Here is a 25,486-nt window from a genome sequence, read left to right as displayed (position 1 = left end):
AAGTTTAATATACCTCATACTTACTCAAAAGTCACACTCTCTGAAAATATTTACCTTTTAAACAAAAAACAATGGTAATAATGAAAACAATGAAAAGGCAAACGTGTTGGAACTTACATCGTCTTTACTGTTTTCATCAAAATAACGTTTAACAAACATAGCTCCTAATGCCATACCCATGTTACTATTGACTTGTGCGACACAATTTTTCCATCTGGGCGGAGCTTTTTCACGGCCGAACAAAATGAAATAAAATCTTTGTTTCACTTCTTGGAATCGATCATCCAGGTTATTCACTCTATGCCGGACAAATCTCCACAGTAAATAATTTGAGATAGTCCTGCAACACAAAATTCACACATACATTCGAAAGAAGTATGAGGCTAGTTCTTGAACAGTGCTTCTCCAGCAGCCTGATTATTACAATTTATGACAGCAAAATTAGACATTAAAAATAATATATTTCACAGAATAGAGCTATGTCTTGCCTACAAAGCAAGAGAGAGTTTCAACAATCAGGCTGTTGGAGTATTCTAACTTTACCCAATGCCATGCACCCAAAAACTGGACGACAGCACCTAAAAGTAAGTGTACTGTGCAAAACTCGATACCCAAAAAATTTGCTCCAAGCATTCAACATGTTTGATAGTTGTACATATTACTTTTTTTTATTTCGGTTCCTTCATCCCTCTTTGTGGCATACCGTTGATACATAGGTTGTCCCAAAAGTACTGCACGTTTTTTTCTTTTTGACGAACGGTAGTAGATATCAAAATGCGGTTTGTGTAGTCTTAAAGACCGGCCAATTACCGGTAAAACAAGACAAATCCGAGCTCTCTAAGTCAAAAAACCACCAAGTTACAGCGTTTTGAAAATGACTTGTAGTGGGGACCCCTACGGGATTTTCAGCTTCTTTTCTGGAAAAAAACAAAGAGTTGATTGTTTTTTTTTTTTGGACAAACGGTAGCAGATATCAAAATGCGGTTTATGTAGTCTTAAAGACCGAGCAATTACCAATAAAACAAGACAAATCTGAGCTCTCTGAGTCAAAAAATGACCAAGTTACAGTGTTTTGAAAATGACTTGTAGAGGTGACCCCTCCAGGATTTTTAGCTTCTTTTCTGGAAAAAACAAAGATTTGATTGATCAAATATTCTACAGAGAAGTCGTCGCGATCGAATGAAGTTGGTAACATGATATCAGCCCGGACCTTGCACCCTGCGATTTTTGGTTATTGCCTACGTTGAAAAAGGGCTTAAGAGGCAGGAAGTTTAACTCCATCAACGAGATGAAAAGAGCTGTTGAAACTTTCTTAAAGAACACTAGGCAAGAAGAATTCGAAAAAACCATCTTTGAAGAATTGGGAAGAACGGTTGCGGCGCTGTGTGGCAAGTGATGGAGGGTATTTTGAGAAGGAAACTAGTGTCCAGTCGTCCAGTGAAGAAGAGTAAATGCTAGTAATCTTGGTAAGATTCTGCAAAATTGATTTAATAAAACCACTTGAATCCTTAATTCTTTGTTTTTTTTTTCAGAAAAGAAGCTGAAAATCCCGTAGGGGTCCCCTCTACAAGTCATTTTCAAAACGCTGTAACTTGGTCATTTTTTGACTTAGAGAGCTCGGATTTGTCTTGTTTTATCGGTAATTGGCCGGTCTTTAAGACTACACAAACCGCATTTTAATATCTACTACCGTTCGTCAATAAGAAAAAAACGTGCAGTACTTTTGGGACAACCTATGTAAATTCCATTTTACTTAAAAAAAATTAATTTGTCTAAAACAAGGATTTCTTTCAATTTTCAAACTATAAAATCTAATAGCCTTTCAACTTTTCAACTAACAACCATTTCTGGGATCTTTAAAACCTTAGACCTTAATTAAATATTTGACAAATATGTATGACACATACTTAGTAAATGGAATTAGTAAACTATTTTAATCAAGGATGAATTTAGGTACATCAAAGCTAGTAATTCACCTATTACCGAAAAAATTAAAACAAGAGCAAGATAATAAAGACGATACTAGATTAATAAAAAAGGTACTAGTGTACCTGGGCGGAGTTTTGGCCAACAGTACCACGAGATCTTGAACATATCGAAGTGCAAAAATTACAACAGGCTCTGATGCATTACAAGGCCTGTTTAGAACAATAGATAAGTAACGTTGCCAATCGATTTCTGGAACCAGTGAACTTAATTCAGCCACCGAAAGTCTCCGGTACAACTCACTAACATTTCGACGCTCATCAGGAGCAGATGTAATCTAAAAAAATAAAAAGGGATGGCAAATAAATTATTCATAAATTTATAAGTTATTTTAAATTGAATAATACAACAAAGTTAAAACATTAAAATTGACTTCAAAATACTCTATGACGTGATAAAATGTGGTTTAACTTTCTGATGGCTTCATGGAGCTTTTATAAGTCCATTGTGAGTACATATCTAAAAGCGTTCAAAATGTAAAAATTTATTTAAAATTTTACTGACGATTGAAGAGTATAGGCAGTGAGGCAAAGGAAATGTACATCACTTTTCAACAAATTGAACATTACGGTTTGTTCTTTTAGCCTCAACGTCCAATTAAGTTCATTTGAGTAATAATCATACATTTATTTTTTCAACTTTGAACAAGTGTTTCTCAAAAGTACAAAAATATCTCTGAAGTACTCCACCCATGATATCATTCAATTGCATTCTCTTTGAATCCACAATAATAGGTAATCTTTTATTTTGCTGTCATGAATTTAATCTATTTAAAGAAAAAATAGGCCATCAGAAAAAAATTTAGAAGTTGACGAAAAAAAGACAAAAGTTTAAAAAATGAAACATTTTTTACTCCAAGTAGTCTTCGAAATGAGGAGATAGCCTGCAATAGATATTGCCTCTTCAATTTATGTAACTAATTCCCTGTGACATCTCGCACTTACATTTTCTGTACACACCATTACATGTGGATGTTACAGACTGTGGCCACCGGTACCTTCCCTCAGCTGGGATTTAAACGTCATTGGGCATCAGCAGAAGTACTCACAGAGAAAATGAAAGTTACTTGGTAGCATTGAACCTGCAAACGAAAAAAGCGATTTAGCATAATGGTGGTTGAGCTTTCATAACCAAGCCACTGTGCATTTTAGACTTAGAAAAAAGAGGAGATCCTAACACAGATAGGTCTAACAGGATCGCTTCACACTTTGGTGGAAATTGCTGCCCTCTTACAAATTATTTTTTTCTATTGTGAATAACTTGCCACACGCATAAATTAGACCTGCAATCCTCGGTCATTCTACCTTCAGAAAATTTGTATCGAACTTCATGACTATATAGAAGCAAAAATGAACTCGAAGTAGAACTTATTTGGTTGAGAAAGTTCGCAAGTTATATCTAATTTCTACGTTGAATTAAATGCTTGAAGTATTGATATCTGAGTCTTCGTGAAACTACTGCATATTTATCCTTCCAAAAAATTAACTTGCATACATATTGAATGCAAAGCACATAAGTAACCTTAATAGAGGCAAATAGTTTGATCAACATGTACACAAAATCATCAAAAGTAAACTCATGAATTCAGGATGTGCTGGTTGAAACACAACTAAACCACATAACTTTCATTGCAGATCCCTCTACTGATGCCCAACGTCGAAATAAAATCCCAGTTGAGGGGCGATGGCAGTGGTGATGCCAAGGGTGTGGCACTTCAAGAAAAGAGTAACTGTTAGTTTGAAAGTGTCAAGAAATCAATTAAAATGTTGAAAAAATTATATTTTGTCAAGTGCCTTCTGTTGATAATTTTCCAACTGGAAAGAGCACCTGCCACAAATCAGCCTTTGTTGATGAAAAAGAACAACGTTAAACTAAGCTAAAGCTAGAAGCACCAACTTTACCAGTTTCTCTAAAGGATTATGAGTTTTCAGGATGAACTCCCAAAATTTAATCTTTATCTTAATTAATAAATTCAAAATGTTTGAAACTTGAGATTTAATAAAATGCCATCCAGTTCCCAGAACCACTGAAGTAGACCACTTGAGGGGCTTGGAGGGCTCGGCGCATAAATACAGTTTTTGCTACTTCAAGAAATTCGTGTTTAAAGCTTCAAAATTATATGGAGTCTAATGATGGGAAGGAAGTTTCAACTACTTTTTGACGCTTTAAAGTTGGATTTTAGTTGTGAATTTTTTACAGAATATACTTGCAAACTAGTTTTAGTCGAGTTCACAAATATCTCAATTTTTCGAAAACTGCACCTATATGCCTTGTCCTCCAAGCTCCTCACTTCTCACTTTAACAGAAACCTACTGCTTTGGTGGGAAAAAAATAAAAATATATATGAAATATAGACTTGAAATAACTGCAATGACAAGAGGGAAATTGAATTAGATTGATAAGTCAATCATACCTCCGCTAGGTCAATTTCAAAAGAAATAATTTCATCTGCTTGGGCTGTTACATTATCTGGTGAGGCTCCAAGCAAAGTGGCAATTTTTATTAGATAATTTCTATAGGCAGCCAGATAGATTAAATTTGACGACTGTAAATAGTAATCTCGGGTAGGCAATCCCAAACTTGTTTGATCAAACTGAAATTTAAAAAATTAAAACAATCGCTTTAAAAGAAGAGCATTTCTCAATTTCTTCCACATAAGTAAATTGAATAAAACATTTGCATCCAATTTTCATCTGTTTTCCACACTTTTAAATACATACAAGATAACATCACTTGAAAAACAATCATCCATAGCTACCACCTTAAATTAGGCTATTCCCTAGGTGGACTATCAGATTAACACAAAAAATTCTACCAAGTTGTGTCTCCAATGGATGATACTGCCTATTTCATACCAGGCTTGGCTGGAGCAAGCACTAATTGAATCAGTGAGAACGAAAACACACCAACTCGGAAAAATGAAAATAATCAAGACACACACAAAACTGCACAGTAGGTGAAGAAGTTACTTTAAAAAAAAGATTTTTGCTGCTGAAAGACAGGTACTTATAGACACTTTAAAGGTTCAAGTTCGAACAGATGTGCTAACTTCAACAACCTTTATGTAAATATACTGTCTTTAATGGAAGTTGAGCTGGAAGTAACAATGGAATTGAGTTTTCGAGTTGGTGTGTTTTCGTTCTCACTGATTCAATTATAGTTTTGACATAGCTCCTTGGTGTAAATTCTGACAAGCTACACCAGAGGTGTCTTGGACTGATAAGCTGAAAGGTCTGAGATTGGTCTGATCTGGGACCACATACATACATTTACATTCTAAGAGATATCTAAAACTAAAAAATGTCTCAAAATGAGAAACTATTAAAATATCAAGCTGAGATAAGATTTCAGTTGCTAAGCTGACGCATAGGATTTTATTACTCTTATTTGCCCTCCACAATTAAAGAATTAAAATTTAAAATTAGAATGGAACACTAGACAGGGTACGAAATTAAGAATCACAATATATGCTTCCTTGTTGAAAATTTTACATAGGGTAGGTACAGTTATTGACCCATTAAAATTTTACAAACTCAACTCGCATGAGTTAGAAAAAAACAGTTTTTGTCCACGTAATTTCACTCATTTCCTATGCAGAATAACCAGAATCTTTTTGAGTCAAATCAAGCACTTGGGTAATTTTGGTATAACTCACGATAGAAGAATTTTCCCCAAGCTGAAGATACCTTGTTGTATCAGAAGAGGAAGGAAATGCAGGTGAAACCAAGGTTAAGTTATTTGCCTAACGTATAAGTTGATTGCAATGCCTAACTTGACCTACATTGCTGAGGTTTTTTTGCATGCGGTAAGTTTTCATTTACTGTTTATAATAATGTGAATGTTGCATGTCATGTGTTACGCAACACTCCTCTTCAAAATTGTCCCTACGATAGGTTTTTCATCTGTCTCTTTTCCTCTTATTTCTTCTGTCTCTTTCCTAAATTCTACTTGTCAAGCATTTTAGGCCTTAAGCTGATGCATGCACACAATCAGACATACCATCTCATTTATTTTATGCTCTTGTTTGTCTGGACACCAAATGGCTGACGCAATGCAACCTTGGACTTATGGATTTTTCTCTAGGCCTGCTGGGCTGGCCATCAAGTTAACAACTTCACTCAACATTTGACGTCCCAAGCAAGACAGCAAGTCAATTCTCAAGTGCTCCATCGAAAGTTAGAAATTCAGTCATTCATCTTTCCAACTGAGTGTATCTAACATCCCTATAAACCGGTCTGAATGAAGTGTGCTCTTCTGGAGCTCTTATGTTTTTAATGCTCTCCCACGAATGAACTTTCAGTCTCTCTCTTTTCCATCAGAAACCATCTTCTTCTTTAAGTTACCATTTCAAGTTTCCGTAACAAACAGATTGAAATGCAACATAATGCGCAAAACCCTCAAGGGACCTCCTTTTGCTACAACAGTCAATTACAAACGTATATTTCTTAATAATGAGTTAATTTTTAAAGTTTTCCGATGCGTTCAATATGTTTTGAGTGAAATTTTTATGAAATATGTGCTTAGGTGCTTGATTCCATACACTCTCCAGTGTTCCATTCCCATCAAATCAGAGAGAAAAGTTCATGGATTAACCTGAATTATATATTCGTCTGAGTTTTTTATGTCTGGTCCAACCCACTCAGAAATCAGAATATCATTATTGTATGAACGTAGTTGAGCCATCTGTGCTATCCAGTCAAAGCTTGATGCGTCCCATCCTGGTCTAAGGATGGGCCAACCTCCCAACTTGTCAAGGAGATCAATAAGCGGTTTTTCAGCACGCTCCGCTAAAACTTCTGTACACAAAAATATACGAGATAGGGAAAAGGTGTTAAGCTAATTTTAGCAGATACTCGTTGAGAAAAATTCAGAACTTTTCTACTTTCACAGTCATCACTCTTTCATGGATCCTGAATTTAGCAGATACTGATTGAGAAAAATTCAGAAATTTTCTACTTTCACATTCATCACTCTTTCATGAATCCTGATCACGGAAAATGAAAAATTATTAATCTATCTGTTTTCATATTGATGTGTGATTATTTGGAAGAATTGTTTTGCTGTCGATTGGTAGTATCCCAAAAGAGCCTGTGAAATGGCCAAAATTCATGGTAAGAAAAAAATCATGATTTTGTGCAAAACAACTTTGGAAACCTCTTTTTCAAAAACAGGGTCATTGCATCTTCACCATCAAGTGAACATTTGGACTGAATTTAACAGAAAGGAACCAAGCCACATCAGCTATTGCCAAGTTTAACTGGGCAATTAAATTTTTTACGAGAGAACTTTTGTTCGGGTTTCTTTGAAAATTTTAAGGAATTTGCTTCGGACCATGGAGAATTTTCACTGAAATTTTCACAAAAATCCGCACAACCGTTTTTGTGTAAAAAATTAAATTGCCCAGTTAAATTTGGCAATGACTAATGTGGCTTGGTTCCTTTCTGTTCAACGCGGTCTATTTGGAATTGCTAGCAAATGTTGGGAGCTAAATTATTTTAGTCTCTTTGAAATTCAGAAGCGTGGGTCAAATCGTTGCTCCTCTGATGTAAGGGCGTATCTTAATTTCCACATGAGGCCTGTTCTCTGCATAACCTCGTGCTATCCAGGGCTCATGAGAAATTAGAGTTACGCCCTTAAGTTAGAGAAACAACGAAATGAAAGATACATTATGAATCACACTTTAATAGATACCTTCTTCAATTCTTCAGCATGCTCCCAGAAAATCGAAAAAACCAAAGAGACAAATTACTGAATTTGAGATCAAAGTATGGGTTTCTGACTTTTTTATAGGCTTCCTAATATACAAAAGACATATACTGTAGTGCAAAAAAAGAAGAGAAAACACACATACCATAGTTAATGCAAGACGAGTATAAATTTTTGGCTTTTAAATGTGATTCTGCCTCATCCGGTAGAGGTTTGGCTTCAAGAAGTTCTTTCAGGACAGAATCTAAAGATTCTCTTAACATTTCAAATGTATCAAAGGCGGCTTTATCTTGTGGAATTGGATTCAGTCGTCCCCAGTTGCCACAAGAATATTGATAGAAATCTTGGCATGGATCAGCATCAGTGTCCATATATTGTCTCATCAATTTTCCTGAAAAGAGAAAACCAGACAGTTTATAAAAAGCATTTAGTGACAAGAAAGTGTTATTCACGTTTCAACAGATTCAGAAACGTTTTTTGTCAACAACTCTTTTGAGATCTTTTATTGAGAAAATGTCAAAAGTTTTTAAAAATTTCAAGCAGCTCTTATTGCTAATCAAAAATCTGATATCTAATGACAATACTTATTTTAAACACAAAAAATCACTCAAGATTCTACATTGAGAAAGTGCTGTACCTTAGCCCAGGCTCATTCAATACCTTAACACTTATCTAATTTGCATGAAACTCAACTCAGATCAAAAATTAAATTGCAAAAGCATACCATGTATCGGCAATGTTTGGCAAAAAGGACCAAAAGACAAACTTGAAACACAGAAAATTTGGTTTAAAGTTTCACTGACCTCAATTTTGAAAACTATTCCACAATGAATGGTAAAGGCCAACATGATACGTGCTGCATATTTTTTTAAAATTAGATTTTTGATAAGAGCAAAAATGCTAGACGAGCTCAAAATTATCCTCAACTCAATTTTTTTTAAAATGTCACCAGGTTCTCTTTTCCTAAACTTCGCCCATTTGTCTGATTCATTTCTCTACAGAACTTGGCTCAGAAAGATTTTCAAAATTTCCAAGGAAAAACATTAGCTATTGAATATGATGAAATTGCCACTCATGACAAGATCAGAGAGAATTTGAGCCTCTGAAATATGATCCGGTGAATCTTAATGGCCATATTCAAATAATTCAAAGTTGTAAGAACATACCTTGCATTTCCAAAATCATATTTTTGGTTCCCTCTCCCTTCCAGAATGCATGCTGTATTGCAGGAACACTATCCGATATAGTAGAAAGAACTGTAGGTTTTTGCCTTTGTATTTCTTCCGTCTGATTTTCTCTCTCAATGGCAGGAGTGGTTTTGAAATTTAGAGGTTTGGTTTTTAACACCCAATCTATGTTTTCTGCATTTTGAATATCCCTGTAAAGAGAAGCAACTTCCTTTAAAATGTCGCACATAAAATCTCTCATATGTGTTGTCTCTCGGCGGCAGATGGCAGCTCATTGTTATGACGGTTTTATTTGGCACTCACAATTAGAGATAGAATTTTTTCACTGGTTGCACTTAAGTGTTTACATGGAAACACAGGAGGGGTGATTCTGACAAGTAATGAAAATGAAGAGGGTTGACGAAAGTCTCAAAAACTCCAAATATCAAGTTCCGCAAATTGAGAGCAAAATGTTCCATTAGTTTCTCTACCAGTCATATAGATTCTCATAATTTAAAAAAAAAGGAAGAAAGAAAAAAGGAACTTCTTGATAACTTACGGACTTGAGTCATGCGTTTGGTCTGCCTGGTCAATATAATTAGGAACTGTCGTTGCAGCTTCTTGAGCTTTTTCAGAATTTTCACTTGGATCTTGATTCTGCTCTTGATTTGTTGCATCAAAAGGCTGAAAAATTAAGCAAAGAACTTCCATTTTGTATGACTTGGCATTGAATTGAACCAAATTTAATAATATTCTCACCACCTAGAATGAAAGAACCTATAACCTGTGTGGAACAGATAATCTAAAATTTTTGGGAGACCTCCCGTAAAAACTTACATCTAAGTAATAGATTTTCAATATGATTTTTCATAATTTGATAAGCCTGTTGGCACGACAAAATGATTGGGTGATTTGAATTTTTATCTACTTGAGAGGTGAAAAATCAAAATGAAAAACACACTTGATTGACTCCATGTTGTTGACACTTCACCTTGTTTCAAAAAATACTAATTTTTACACAGTTATGATGATCAACATTAAACTAGCACAGAATGACTGTGCAATAATGATACTGTAGAATGACTGGTTCAATAGGCACTGCTCTCCACTATGAACATGTTTTCCTTTACAATTCTCTCCAAGTAAATAAATGTTTAACATCAGTAACAGATATACAAATCGTGAAACTACAAAAACATTCGTGTACCTTGATAAAGGTGTTTTAAAATTCTTACTCTTAATTTATTTTTCCCAAGAAATATTACTCGAAATTTTTGTGAAACATGTTTAGAAAATATTTTTGTAAGGGCAAAGAAAAATCAAACAAAATTTTGTGCAATAACACTGGTATGGGTCATCTACTTTCACCATGGATAACTATAGAAATAAAAAATACATGCTCAACTTGGAGCATAAAAATGCATACATACCTCATCGCTTTCTTGGATGCTCTTGGTGGTGCTGTTTAGTAGTTTCTGAGATTTTGGTATTATGTCATTCTCTTTCAGCAATGGCAATGATTCAGAACTCACAAACCACCTTGGGGCTAACTTATGTTGAGAAATTGGATCGCTTGAAACGCTGCTCTAGAGTGGAAATAAAGTAGAAATGAACAGGCAATCAGACCACGATTTGAGTGACAACTATTAATCAGTTAACCAAACTTTTTTCTAATTGTGTTGAGCATCAGTGAATGATAATGTGTATCTTTGCACATCGCAAATATTACAATCAATTCATTTGTGAACAACATAAGACTTAGTAACTTTGCAAACCATCTTACACACATGCTCCCTTATGACGATTGAAAAAAAGCACCTTCAATCGTGTTGCAAGAGAGAAATGTTTGTTAGGCACCCAATGCGACATCCCCTTAGTGTTTCAACAAAGTCTATTGAAGAACAGTCTGTAAAAACTTCAAGTAATCTCGTTGATTTATTCGCTTCGATGAAGTAAAATGGGAGCAGAGATTTTGTAACATCCCAAACAAGATACTTATTCCAGCAATTTCATCCTCAATAAATCTTTCAGCGTGATACCAACCCAATTATTTGAATGGAAACAGTACTTCAATTTTTATACATCTCTCAGTTTACAGTTGACAAGAGAAATGAGACTCAAAAATAAACAATGGTAAAATGAACCCATTGGAAAAGAAAAAAACAAAAATTATGGTCCAAACTCTAAAAAAAAAACAACAGAGACATTCAATCCGTCACTGAATCTTTCCTGATACTTGAGAAAAGTTATTTTTATTCTATATATTGGATTTATTTTAGCTCCTACATAAAATTTCTTACTTGATATGTGCCGTACTTAGGATTGCCAAGAGTATCAGGTCTGAGTTCTCTTTTTTTCCGTAGTTGCGTAAAGTATGAAGATGAAGGTATGCACTTAGTCTTCAATAAATCCTCGAGGAGATCAGACTTGGTAGAAATTGTATGTTCCAGAAGGTCAGCATCATACTGACTGACCACTGTAAGAAATGAGAGAAAAAGTGTAAAAACTAAGAGAGGAGGGAAATGTATAATTTATAGGAAGGTATAGGATTTTTTGCATTATGCGCAGCAATGCAACCAGCCAAGGAAAGGCATGCCTTTAATAATTTAAAAAAATTTCATCTCTTTTCTATGTTAGGTATTAACTTTTGAATGATCATAGAAAAACAGACACTCGCAAGTTCTTTGACTGACGGAATAGAATAATTTTCATCCGAGAAAGGAATTCTTCTATAAAATAAATTTTGACAATCAAAAGACTGAGAATTCCAATACGTGGACAAGAAGGTATAGAGAATTCTGTTATCAAAAAATGTCAACAGATTATTAACCATATGCTGATTAACTTAGATAAACCATAAAAAATACAAAGTCTTGCAGTGTCCAGCTCTTAAAACTTGCATGATTCATTGATGCAAGTCTACATGCAGATCAAGCTGACAAAATCCTCCAAAATGAAATATATTGCTGGTCAAACTGTTTGGAGATTGAACTTTTCAATAATATTTTCCACGAATAACTTATGAAAAAACTAAAGAGATTAGATTACCCATTGGAACTGGTTGTGGTGGAGTAAGGAGATCCGGTGTTACCATTTTCAATGTTTCACAACAGAGAAATGCAATGGATATTATGATGAAAAAGCTAAACGGGAAAAGGAGGATTAGCTTCATTCGTCTCTGCCTCCAGGTCCTCTTGTTATCAAAGGAACCACACCACCTGATAACAAAACTGGAGGCACTGCAAGAATTAAAATCTGTTACCAAAAACAAATGGTTGCTAGGCAATTCTTCTTGAGAGAATATGAAAAGTCAAACTCACCTTTCGAACAGAATCTAAGGTTAGAAACTTTAAAAAGATAGGTAGGTAAGTGATAATTCTGAATTTTAATTTCATCATTTAATTTAAAAAAAAAAAAAAAAAAAAAATAAAAAAAAAAAAAAAAAAAAATTAGACACTCCTCAGCGTTTCCTTCTTCCCTAAGAAATGTTTAAAACCAAACTGATGCATATAATCAAAGGTATTCCGATTCATGTGGAGGACAAAGGTTGGAGAGGTGACACTAAGAGGGTGAGCTTACTAAATGTAGCCAATGACTAAAGGTAGAAAATCAATGTGGTAAATTTACTAGGACAATGAAAACAGAAAATTGTTTGGCTTGAATGATGTTATTACGTAAAATTCAAGTACCTACAATACATCAGGCTGTATCCGTGCATTCTTGCTAAAAACCACATTTTTCATTTTTATCCCTCATTTTTTGTGAGTAAAAATTATTTTCCACTGATCAGCCTGTTTTCCCCGATGTAATTTTTTTTGAAACTTTGATCACTCTACATACAATCTAAAAATGCATCAAATTGGCTCAAATTTTAGATGATTTATCATTTTTGTAAATAAAAATGATTGTCACTAGGTGCGATTGCATATACCATCATCATTGAAATGAGCCGCAACCTAGCTCCAAATAATAGCTGATATCCTTGGGCTTGAAGAGCTCATTCGGAAAAGGACCCTCTTTTGATGGGTGTGTGTTTAAATATTCAAACACAGCCATCAAGGAGTTGGGGTTGCGACTATTTGTTCTGGAGGAGTGAAGGATATTTCCAGGGTGCTCAAGTGACAAATCAATATCTGAATACAAAATCCTATCAGGGTGTCCTATCTGGTGTCCAAGAAAAAATAAACAAATATTTTTATGCTTACTGGAGTCTGCCTGTGTTTTCTGACACTTCAAGTTTACAGCATAAACAAGTTCCTTTATTGGAGGCGGTATCTGCATTTTCATTCATCTGAAACAATGAGGATAAACAAGAATTACTCAGGTGGCAAACAAACACAAAGAAAAACCTTCTTTGATGAAATCTTTAAGCATTTGGAGTGCACAAGCTGCTTCGAGGATTTGATCCAAGCTGATCATCTAAACCATGCGTATTCGGTTGTGGTGACAGGAAAATCAAGTTTAACTTGCTGGAGACTGAATCCTAAATGAATAGGTACGATAGAGCCTTGGTTATCCGCGCTTCAGTTATCCACGATTCGGATTATCCGCGATTTTTCGGTGGCTTTGGGTTCAAGTTTGGCCCGCTGGAAACTGATTCCTAAATGGATAGGTACGATAGAGCCTTGGTTATCCGCGCTTCAGTTATCCACGATTCGGATTATCCGCGATTTTTCGGTGGCTTTGGATTCAAGTTTGACCTGCTGGAAACTGATTCCTAAATGGATAGGTACGATAGAGCCTTGGTTATCCGCGCTTCAGTTATCCACGATTCGGATTATCCGCGATTTTTCGGTGGCTTGGGGTTCAAGTTTGACCTGCTGGAAACTGATTCCTAAATGGATAGGTACGATAGAGCCTTGGTTATCCGCGCTTCAGTTATCCACGATTCGGATTATCCGCGATTTTTCGGTGGCTTGGGTTCAAGTTTGGCCTGCTGGAAACTGATTCCTAAATGGATAGGTACGGTAGAGCCTTGGTTATCCGCGCTTCAGTTATCCACGATTCGGATTATCCGCGATTTTTCGGTGGCTTTGGTTCAAGTTTGCCGCTGGAAACTGATTCCTAAATGGATAGGTACGTAGAGCCTTGGTTATCCGCGCTTCAGTTATCCACGATTCGGATTATCCGCGATTTTTCGGTGGCTTTGGCCCATAAACGCTGCAATTTTAAGGCGCAAACTTCTATAAAAAATTTCTTCCAAAGGAAGAATGTTTGCCGAATGACTTCTTTGAGGTGAAATTCCAACATTTTTAACCAATTTTTACATTATTTTCTGTTTGTTATTTGACAAGAGCACCGATGGATTATTTTAAAATGGAGGCTTTTTGTCTCCTTTTCTGGCTGAACAGCTTAGTTTGAGATTACTTGCGGTAAGTAGCTTCGAAGCTCCAATAGCTTCAATCCCACCCACTGTGGGTAATCAAAACTCAAACAATATGGAACATCGCGTTAATGCCGAGTTCACGCGCGGTTTCCTGTGAAGTGACAAATTTTCTTGCATCTCATAATTCCCTGACTTTTCCATGACTTTCCATAATTTGGGGGAGGGGAGGGGGGGGGGTGATGGATGGTGATTTCTCGTGAAATTGCATTTCAAGACAGATTTTTAGCACGAGGATTTTTGAAATCGAAAAAATTCAAAATTTGAGAACTTAACAGGTAGAGACTGCACTTACTGATCGCGAAGTCCAAAATCCGTCGATTGTGTGTGTGCACGCGATAGAGGATAATTAAAAATTTCGGCCGAAAGGAATTTCTAGGTTTCGCAGCGAAATTTTCTGACTTTTCAGGAAAAATTGAAGTTGAACAAAATTCCCTGCCTTTCACGCGTTTTTAATGATTTTTCAAGAACTTGCCATCTTGCGTCCTGAAATTTACGCGGTATCGCGCAATTTTTAGCAATCCATGGGGACGAGGGACGTAACAGATCGTTTCTTTGATGACATGTCACCAATTTCCTTAGTCAGATACGTGCTTTCAAAAATTCAGAAACGCCACATAGTTGGTTCTCGTTGGCTTTTCGCCGTTCTCAAGCATAATATTGTGACAATATTATTGACAGAGCTCCTGGTAGGTAAACATCATAATTATGGATACATTTCAAATAAATATATTATGGAAACTTTCTTAATCGTATTTATTGTTCATGATAACCAACTTGATGGTGAACGCCACAGAAATTTAGAAAACAAGATATTTGCCTGTAAATATGCCCAAATGCTTCGCTTGAACCTCAAGAATGATGCGAATGGTGGACCAAATCTCTAGACCTACTGGGCTTCATTGATGACAACGTAAATGTATTTAGGCGAAACATTTCAAAAACCGTAATTGTAAACATGATTTGTATTTCTTTTTCCGGGTGAATCTTGGTGACCAATTTTGGAGGAACTTTGATGAACTTTAATGCACTTAATGAACTTAAAGGAACAATTATTAGAGAGCTTGGAGGACGAGGCGCATATAAGTGCAGTTTTCGAAGTTAATTGGAGGTATTGACGATTTCATCAAAAACTAGTCATGAAACATACCGATGACCAAATAAGTGCGAAACTACGTATCTTCCATTTGCGACGTTGCAGACTTCCTGCCATACCTAATTTATTTTCTCGTTGGAAAACAGATCAACTGAATTTCTTGAAAATTTCCCTAATTTTTCTTCTCTATATGCTAGCAGAATATTCCGTAAAATTTTCTAGCTATAAAGTAGACTTGTTTTCTTCGAAGAAATAAACTAGTAGCATAGATTTTGAAACATCACCATGGAAATATCTGGTTTCGCACTTTAAATCGCCATCGATATCATGTGGAAAATTCACTCCCTAATTCCGATTTTTAACCATCGAAAAGCGAGTTTAAACTTTTCCCTTGTAATTTTGAAACTTTATACACGTAAGTATTCCTTGAAATAGCAAATACTGCACTTGTGCGTCTTGTCCTCCAAGCCCTTCAATTGATCTCTCCTTGAAGTTTACACAGAATTGTCAACTATATTTTCACTTAAAACCGAATAATATATTTCTATGCAGTTAGATAAAACATTGGCGGAAATTTGAAAATAAATCATGATTACACCCCTCCTGCCTCGACCGGTTCAATCGTGAGCAAACAAATCGAAAACAGTTAATATTCATTACCTCCGACGGCTGCTTGAACGAATACAACGGTGCACAAGTCACATTTCAAGTCACTTAACTCCGCGAGGAATTGAGATGGGCCTGGAGTGGGCGGCGGATAGCGAAATCGCAAGGAAGTGAGGGACAAAATAGAAGCATCAACACGGGAAGAAAATCATGCGCGCACATGGGACGGGGAAAAAAGTAAGAGCAACTAAAAAATGCCTTGTTTCTTCCAAGACGAGCGTAAATTGAGTGACCTACTGTCACAAATGTCTATCCTCCCGACCTTGAGGAGTCCGAGTTACAATTGAAAGATTTATTTTTCATTAAACGATCTCCACGTTGAAACTGAGCAGCTGAACGGGATGATTACTGGGCAGGGGAATCTGAAACGGCTTTAAATCACGCTGGGCCTCAACTTGACAGAAAAACCGTGTATGTCCAACATCAGTGGTGTCCTTTCGCTAATTGAGCTTAATGGCGAACAAATTAACACTTTGCGCCTCCGATACAGGATCCTTTGAGATCCCCCCACCATAAGAAATCAGTGGATCTGATCGTGCTTCGCTCAGAAATACGATTTACCTTACCCTCGCGTCAGCGACGATTCGCCAGGACAGAAAAGGGCTGCCAAAGGTTCAGTTTTTGGGGTTTTAATGCGCCAAACTATGCAGAATTTACCCGCCTAAGCTGTGGCGTGAACCCCCCCCCCCCCTCCCTCCTCCGTGCACATGTGTGCCCTGCTGCGTCACAATACATGCATCATTGTAAACAAAGTGGCGCATACTACCGTATTAGGGAGAAACACCGTATCAGCATTAGAATGTTGCCAAATTTCTTCTCGGAAAGTATTTAGTTTTGAAGAAACTAAATACTTCGGACTAGAAAAGAAAATACTACCTACTAGAAAATACTACGGACTAGAAAGAAATACTATCGGAAGTTATAAATATTCTTCCTTGAAATTTTCAGACTGTTTATATCAAATTATGGACAAAATTTTCTGAAAAATTGGGAGAAAAATATATACGAATTTTCTAGAAAAAAAATGGGATTTATCAAAGGAAATTGGGCAACGGCTGAAGGCTCATACGGCGTTTTTCCTTAGGACAGCAGCATGGTGTGCAAAATTTGAAAGATTACATATTCGCGAGTACAAAACTCAGTTGTTAAAAAGTGGTTCCGTTGAAGTCCGCTTACCATTAGGAGGCACCCCATAAAATTAATAATGCGATGAAATAGACATAAAAAAAAAAAAAGAGGAACCAATCATAAAAAGTTATCTAAAGAAAATTACTTACCTAGGTGCCTCTGATGAAATATTACCGAGACGAAATGAGAGTTGCACACCCTAAACATGGCCAGGGTGAGCATGGCGGAGTTTTGCTACGAATAAAGTCATTCTTCGTAGAAACAGTGTATCAGCTATGCAATGCTAATCAGAATGTGCGACTTGCAGCATTACTCGCTTCAAGAAGGTTTGAAAGTCCATTAGGATTGGCCCCCTTTATCCCGCCCCCCAACCAAAAAATTCCAAGCCCACCCTCCATGCGTGTAAGTTTTGCTACAAATTATTGCAAATCTCATGCGTCATTTCTACAAATAATGGCTCAATTACTATCAATGTAGCAGATTATAGATACCTGCAAGGTCTGAAGAACGTTGCAGGTACCTATGTCGGAAAGGTTCTTATTCAATACGGACCGTTGTTTGCGATACGCACCATCAGTTTGCAATTTATTGTTCACTCCTCATTTACAATACTCATTTTATGCGATCAACCCGTTTTCCACTTCAACTTATTGTCAGTGCAACCTATCGCACGCGTGCGGGGAAAAACGTGATAACTGGTTCGCGGCAGTCGTGCCGAGAATAGGAAAAAGATTCCGCGACTTGCTCATGCAGAGTCTTCTTCTTGATTCGTTTTTAAAATATTCTATAGGGGTACTCTATAGGGGCTCTCTAAGATATACTAGAGGTATTCTATTTGACTACCATCCTAAAAAGATATGGAGATTTTAAGGTGATTCGATGGACTCCATATTTTGTGTCAGAACGGCATGCCATATATCGCATCAATTGGTTCCATTTTTTCAGCTACTCGTCATTTTTCTCCAATTTTGAGATCGCAATTCTGTTGTCAGGAGACTAAAGCACTCACTTACCAATTTTAACAAAGAAATTCAACGTAATAAAAGCGTGGTTTTTTTAGAGAGAAAATATACCATTCAAGTGCAGTTTCGATATCAGTATCGAATGGTATATTTTCTCTCTAAAAAAAACACGCCTTTATTACGTTGAATTTCTTTGTTAAAATTGGGAAGTGAGTGCTTTAGTCTCCTGACAACAGAATTGCGATCTCAAATTAAATTGGAGAAAAATGAAGAGTAGCTGAAAAAATGGAACCAATTGATGCGATATGTCGCATGCCGTCCTGACACAAAATATGGAGTCCATCGAATCACCTTAAGGAGAATGTTCTGATGCGACATTTCAGAGTGTTATATGTATTTTCGGAGGACCGTCCTCAGAATATGTTTATTTACTAAAAGGTACAGTTGTTTCTGAGTATCCGAGGAGTCAGGGACCGGAAACGCAAGGTCTCAGATTGTGTAGAGTGGAGTTTCTCAGTTACTTGAACTGCTCAAATAAACATCCAAATTGACGGTGAGACTCCCAAATCACATATGCGTGTGTCTCGTTTGCTATGTTTTAAAATCTCCGGTCTTGTTTTATTTTTTTAAAGGAGAAAAAATGGACAACATTCCTTGAAGTTTCGACAGAATTTTGTACCTATGCACAGTGAAGAAAAATCACGGCGGTTTTTAGAAATTTCCGTTGAGTAGTTTTTCCATTTAAGAGACAAAGTGTGACAGGAAGTCTGCAACGTCGTAAAACGAGATACGTGGTTTGGAAGTTTCATCGTCGAAATGCGATTCATTTCGGGATTGGAAAAGCTGATAATGGACCACTAGACAAGGTACGAATTTAAGCAATCTGATACATGTTTCTTAACCAGAATTTCACGTAGAACACGATGAGCGCAATGGATATTACTGAAACTAACTCTTAACGAAGATATCAACGTTTTTATTTCACATTGGGTACGAGGAATTTGAACTGCCCGCTCACAAGAAACTCAAAGCTCTACGTGAGTCAAATCGCGCACTACAACGGTTTCAGCAAGCTTCTCAATTGAGCACTGTTCATTTCCTACCATGTGTTGTTCAAATTATGAGCAATTTGCTATAGCTGAGCCAAAGCGTCAAAATTGAGGTTGCCACATTTTTAAATCGCAGATACTGTCATGATAACGTTTAGCGCGCGATGCGAATCACGTAGAGTATTGAGTTTTCATGAGCGGGTGGTTTGAATTTACGCATCAGGAATCATTAAATATCTTCGTAAGGAGTTGACTTCGGTATTTTTCGTTGTGCGCATCGTGTTTTACATGAAATTTTGGTTAAGAAACATGAATCAGAATGCTGAAATTCGTACCTTGTCTATAGTGCTCCATTTACTGGAATGACTGTTAATGAAAGAGGGGAAGAAATCCTAAATTAACTCGTTCGATTCTCATTGGATGAAAAGTTCAAGACAAGAGTGATCGAACACAGTTTGCGGATTATTCAAGGACTTTACGTGAGTTAAATGGATATTCGTACTGCTCCAAAACTAGTAAAATTAAAGAAAGTCGGTATAGCAAGAGCTATCAGCAGCACCATGTCGGGTTTTTAGAAACTTCAGATTTTTAAATCCGGTCGAATGGTTTGCGGGTAACACTATTTTTTCTGCGCCCACTTCTGGCCACCGTAAATCAAAACGGGTTGCAGTTGAATATTACCTCTACCATGAATAAACCAATTTTTAAAAGAGAGGAAACGGGCTGATACAAATTCTGTAACTCGGCCAGGGCCGGATTTACCTACTTGCCGCCCATGGGCCGCCTGTATTTTGCCGCCCCTTCTTATTCGTTTTGAAACATCAAACGAACACATCAAGTGAACGTGCCGAAGGAGGAGGGGTGCATAAGACGCGTTTACTCGTGTTGGACCCATTTTTTGCGAAAGCCCTGTCAACACTACTAGCAAAAGTTCACGGAACTTGGCGCGAAAGTTCAGTTCCGTAAACCTATCTCTGTGGGGACAAGGCCTTTCATTTGTAAGAAATGAACTAAAAAATTAAGAAAGAACAAACATAAATGTGGTTCAATGATTTTAATTTCCACCACCGTGCAAACCGCACTGTGTTTAGCGCAATGCGTGAAGTATCCATACAGTCTTGTAGGCGCTACGCGTTTAACGCAGACCGCTGCTGACCGCACTGTTTTTGACGCAATGCGTAAAGTATTCATGCAGTCCTGTAGGCACTATGAGTTCCACGCCAACCGCTTATGACTGCATTACGTTTGATGCAATGCGTGAAGTATTCATGGAGTCGTGTAGGCAGGCGCTAATATGTGTTACATGCCGACCGCCGCGCCGTGGGCTTCTCCTTTCCATCTCAAGTCCTCGTCATCATTGCTCTCTGCGCCGCGCCGCTGCAGGCCAAATTGCGCGGTTGGTTTCTCTCTCAACTAGACTAAAGAAAGGCGCTGTTTCTTGTATCACCGAAAGACGAACAAATTAGAAATTACCATACTTTAACTCTCATGGAATGCGAGATTTTTTCGCCTTTTCTCGTTTGTAATTTATTTCTGAATCAGATTTTTTTCTTGATACCTACACTGAAAAAATTACAGCATTTGCAAAATACGGCCATGGGCCGCGGCCCATATAGCCACCCCCAAAATCCGGCCCTGAACTCGGCAGAATTTCCGGTGGCAGGTAATAGCCTGGAGAGAGACCAACTCCAAAATAAAACCGGAATTTTTCACTGACAAGGGACTCCCTTGAACGTATTATGCCTCTTTTCCAGTTTTCGGATGGTTTTAAATTGGATGCAAGTGGTTCTTAAAATAGATCTTGATGACCCCTTTGGAGGCCCCTCGACCCCTTTCTCGCCCCTTTGGAGCGCACTTCGCTTGAGACTAGCTTAATAAAGCGAGGAGCGTCCCTGCGCTGTATGCGGGCACAGCGCCTTCAATACTTGATATGCAACGCGGACATCCACGGAACACGAATAGGTGCATCCAGGCGCTGACCCCAGTCGCAGTGCTTCAATTCCGTCAAGTCGCTGGAGGCACGACTTAAAGAAGAGCGCCTGGGTCGTTTTGATCCTTTTCTCTTTGAATATATGCAACTCATTATTTCTAATGCAAATGGGTGGTTTCACGGTAACTGGAATAGTTTTGTCGCCGTAACAGACAACACATTTTTCGGTCATATTTTTAGTAGTAATGATAATCACTCGAACTTTTTTTGCATTAACCTACACAGGATTACGTGTTATAACGGGTTCAAAGATTTATCGCTTTACTTAACAATTTTAATGTGTAAATAGCCGAAAATGTGCTGTATGTTACGCTGATTCTTCACCGCGTAACAGACAGCACATTTTCGAAATTTACATAATATTATTTGGACTTCATTTTGCAATTCGGAACTATAACCTCCGACCCATCTGTAAAAGCACTTATCTGGATAGTGAAACTAATGGTACATACGATGGTTTTAAACTGAGGCACAATTTATAGTTCCTAATTGCAAAATGTAGTCCATTAGAGAATAAGTAGAGCAATAAATCATTAGAAAGCTGTATAATACGTAATCTTTTGAAGATTAATGCGAAAAAATTCTAGTGATTGTCATTTCTACTAAAAATATGACCGGAAAATGTGTTGTCTGTCACGGTGACAGAACTATTCCAGTTATCGTGAAACCACCCAAGCGAGGATTCGCTTTATTGACACGGTCGCAGCTAGGTACTGTGGGACAAGCAATTTGTGCATTTCCCGCGACGGACCATCGACCATTGCAATGACCTTATCAGTTCCGGCTGAATCCGGACAGTGATTTCTCCGTGATCCCGCAATCTTGAAGGTCGCGAAAAATTGCAGGATGCTCAGCATCAGTTTTTCTGTAATTTCAGGGCCTCGAATGAGATCCGTTCATTCGAATGCAAAACTGTCCGAATACCCACAATTTGTGCGGCATTGTATTTAAGTGGTATCATTCCCCTTTAGCGTTACACGAACCATTAACCATGTTTACGCACTGAACTGTTTGTGACTCGCAGAGGCGAATAAAGACCCTCCCCCCCACTTACCTAGTGCTATGGTTATACGCTCAAATTTCCATCAATTTCCGATCAAATGATGGTGCGCACCATCTACCATCAAATTTCTGCGCCCTGCAAAAATTTGATGGTAGATGACGGAGCATGTGGGGCTCATCCTTCATCTGATTTCCACACAACCGTGCTTATTTCATGCTTATTCCAATCAACACGCTGTTTTAATTAATTTTACTCATCAATCTAGATTACTCTCGACCGCCATCTTGGTCATCTTTTTGATCGGAATTTGACGGAAATTTGAGCGTGTAACCAGGCCATGGTAGTGATAGCAGGCGGAGACTTCTACCTTTCAGAACCTCACCACTCAACCTTTAAAACTCAGCTGTGTGATCCGTTTGACAAACGATCCGTCGTCTAGTAAAGCTACTAGACACACTCCTAAACACGTAATATCAGCCACTGTGCAAGAATGATCAACTACTTAAGTAGGCTGATCAAAAAAGCAGTGGGACAATTGCTACAACTTCAAACGTAAGATAGGTGGAAGATTTTTCTTGGTCTTGTTTTAAAGACAAGACTAATATTAATCTATTAAGATTGAGATCAAGTCATTCAATTGAAAAGTTAAAAAGTTATGAAGGTTTGAACAGCAAGTGTTGAGCTGCCGCCTATGACTTTTAACAAGGATTTTTGCTCCCTGAAATTGGTCTCTAAAACTATGGTCTGATGCGATGTAACGCCTAAAACAACTTGAAGACCCTGAAAAGTACTGGACGACATTTTACTGCAGTCGTCGTCTGACTAGGAGACCCAAGGATCAAAAGGGCGAATAGTCTGGTCGTCATATCGAACCCCGAAAATCTGGAAAATCTGTCTGTGCGAAACAAACCCCTTAGCGCCTTAGCGCTACATCGCAGTTACCGAGTGATTGTGATTTCAGTTCCGTCTCTTGCTAATATTTGGCTAAACCGCACTAAATGATGTTATTTTACCAAATCACTGTCTTCCTACAAGTCGTTCACTAAAAATTAGCACAGAACGAAACAAAAGTCACTCACTAACTGTGATATAACGCGCGCCAAGGGGTTGTTTCGCACGGACACATTTTTCGATTATCGGAGTAAGATCTAACGACCAAAGTGTTAAAATTGTGCAACTTATTTTTAAAACATTTTAAAAAAACGTTTTGTAGGGGTTGAACTCTTTGATTAAAAAAGGAGGAACAAATATATTTCATCGAGAGATGTAAGAAAAAAATTGCCTTGAATGTTAACGGACAACATAATACATTGACTAGGGAGCCATCAGTTACAAAAAGACGTACCTAGGTGCGAATCGGCTTTTATAGCTCAGATGTGCATTGTTACTATCAAAAGCAAGTTTGTTAGAATGTGAATAATGCACTGAAGTATAATAAAGAGACGCTGTGATGGGAAACCTATCCTGACCTTGTTAGCAAATTGACGACTTTCACAGCCAAGTCGCCCAATTTGGGGTGATGAGAGTATACTTAACCCAGATAAAATAAGAGGGCACTCGCAGGGTGAAAAATTCAGACTGGTAAGCTGAATCAATGAGCACGATGTAAATTTCGGAATTTTTAATTGGACGAGTATGACCTATTCATTGAGGGCAACCTCAACAGAAAGGGAAAATAATAGAGGGAGCCAAAAGTTGTACGGGCTGATGTTCAAGCGTTGCGAGTTACATTCAATTACTCTAATTTTCGTTACACTTCATTTGTGATTCCTGCTTCGATTTTTATAAACTAATACCTCAGAAAGTATTGGATTGGAGTAAAATTACGTTCGAACAAACAATATATTTACATTAAAATTATCAACGTGTTATTCAAAATTATCATTGCCATTAATAAAGTAATGTCTCCGATTCGGGTTATTATCATAGTGTATATTCTTCTTATTATCGATTTTTTGTTTTGGTAATATATAATAGGAACAAAGGAAGTTATCCCTAATCCTTCTCATCATATCACTAACGATACTATCAACATGCGAACAGAGGTACGTTCTTCTCATTTCTACTTTAATTTGGTTTCTTCAATTTGCACTATGTTCGATGTATCGTAACTCATGTCTCACCAGGACTTCGATAAACTTCGATAGAGCCAATGGAAAAAGCTTAAACATGTCAGTGAACATCGTCAACTAGAGGTTCGCCTGCAATTTGCCGTGTAGGCAACCAGGGCCGGATTTTCCTACTTGCCGCCCATGGGCCGCCTGTATTTTGCCGCCCCCTTCTCAGTCGTTTTGAAACATCAATAAAAACCATCAAGTGAACGTGCCGGAGGGAGAAGGGTGCACAAGACGCGCTAACTCGTGTTGGACCCATTTTTTGCGAAAGCCCTATGAACACTACTAGCAAAAATTCACGGAACTTTGCGCGAAAGTTAAGCTCCGTAAACCTCTCTCTGTTTGGACAAGGCCTTCCATTTATAAGAAATGAACGAAAAAATTATGAAAGAACAAACATAAATGGGGTTTAATAATTTTAACTTCCACTGCCGCGCCGCGCTGATCGCACTATGTTTAGCGCAATGCGTGAAGTATTCCTACAGTCTTGTAGGCGCTATGCGTTCCACGCAGCGCCGACCGCACAGCTGCTGAACGCACTGTGTTTGACGCTATGCGTGAAGTATTCATGCAGTCTTGTAGGCGCTAATATGTGTTACATGCCGACCGCCTGCGCACCGGGGGCTTCTCCTTTTCATCTCAAGTCCTCGTCATCATTGCTCTCTGCCCTGCACCGCTCCAGGCCAAATTGCGTGTTTGGTTTCTCTCATAACTCGACTAATTAAAGGTGCACCGCAGGTCTCTTGTAACACCGCAAAACGATAAAATTAGAAATCACTAAACTCTCAGAAAATGAAAAATTTGTCGCCTTCTTTTCGTTTGTAATTTTTTTTATACCTACATTTAAAAAAAAATTGCAAATTTGCCGCCATGGGCCACGGTCCATGTGGCCATCGTCACCCCCTAAATCCGGCCCTGTAGGCAACGATCGCACCTGGGAGCGCCTAGAGTTATCGGCTCGCAGTTAACTCTTCCATCTCTCTCTTTAGGCTTGCTTTTGAATGCTTTGATCGAACAGGGCTCTAAGCTTTTCATACCCCGAGACTTGTTTAGGGAATAGCGGTTTCATCAATTTTTTTGCAAAGGAATAATATTTCAAACTACAAAATTTTTGATTTTTTGATTACCTGAGCATCTATTCCGGACCAATCAATTCATTACTCAATACTTTTGAATTGATAATTTATTATTAATTGCCGGGAGCAAGGATGTAACTAAGATGATCCTAGCGCCCCCC

At 37.6% G+C, this 25,486-nt stretch overlaps 1 protein-coding gene across 6 annotated transcripts in view; it reads right to left on the bottom strand.

The window, feature by feature from the left end:
* LOC109041256 (neprilysin-4) overlaps nt 1-25,486 on the bottom strand; it is a 40,694-nt gene that overhangs the window by 11,425 nt on the left and 3,783 nt on the right. Inside the window, exons 1-12 of one of the 6 annotated variants that reach the window (XM_072301314.1) lie at nt 17,281-17,299; nt 13,064-13,149; nt 11,907-12,088; nt 11,159-11,334; nt 10,289-10,444; nt 9,418-9,542; nt 8,859-9,070; nt 7,838-8,083; nt 6,580-6,782; nt 4,400-4,579; nt 2,052-2,263; nt 118-340 (exon numbers count right to left, since the gene is read on the bottom strand). In XM_072301314.1, coding sequence (XP_072157415.1) covers nt 118-340; nt 2,052-2,263; nt 4,400-4,579; nt 6,580-6,782; nt 7,838-8,083; nt 8,859-9,070; nt 9,418-9,542; nt 10,289-10,444; nt 11,159-11,334; nt 11,907-12,088; nt 13,064-13,149 — 2,001 coding nt within the window. In that variant the 5' untranslated portion in view covers nt 17,281-17,299. Of the gene's footprint in view, nt 1-117; nt 341-2,051; nt 2,264-4,399; nt 4,580-6,579; nt 6,783-7,837; nt 8,084-8,858; nt 9,071-9,417; nt 9,543-10,288; nt 10,445-11,158; nt 11,335-11,906; nt 12,098-13,063; nt 13,150-15,997; nt 16,421-17,280; nt 17,300-25,486 lie in introns of those variants that run through there. The other 5 variants (XM_019057546.2, XM_019057531.2, XM_019057556.2 and 2 more) reach the window with 5 other exon arrangements.

Source organism: Bemisia tabaci, chromosome 6, assembly GCF_918797505.1.
Source record: "Bemisia tabaci chromosome 6, PGI_BMITA_v3".
NCBI classification, from domain to species: domain Eukaryota; kingdom Metazoa; phylum Arthropoda; class Insecta; order Hemiptera; family Aleyrodidae; genus Bemisia; species Bemisia tabaci.
This window is presented reverse-complemented; position numbering and strand designations above follow the sequence as displayed.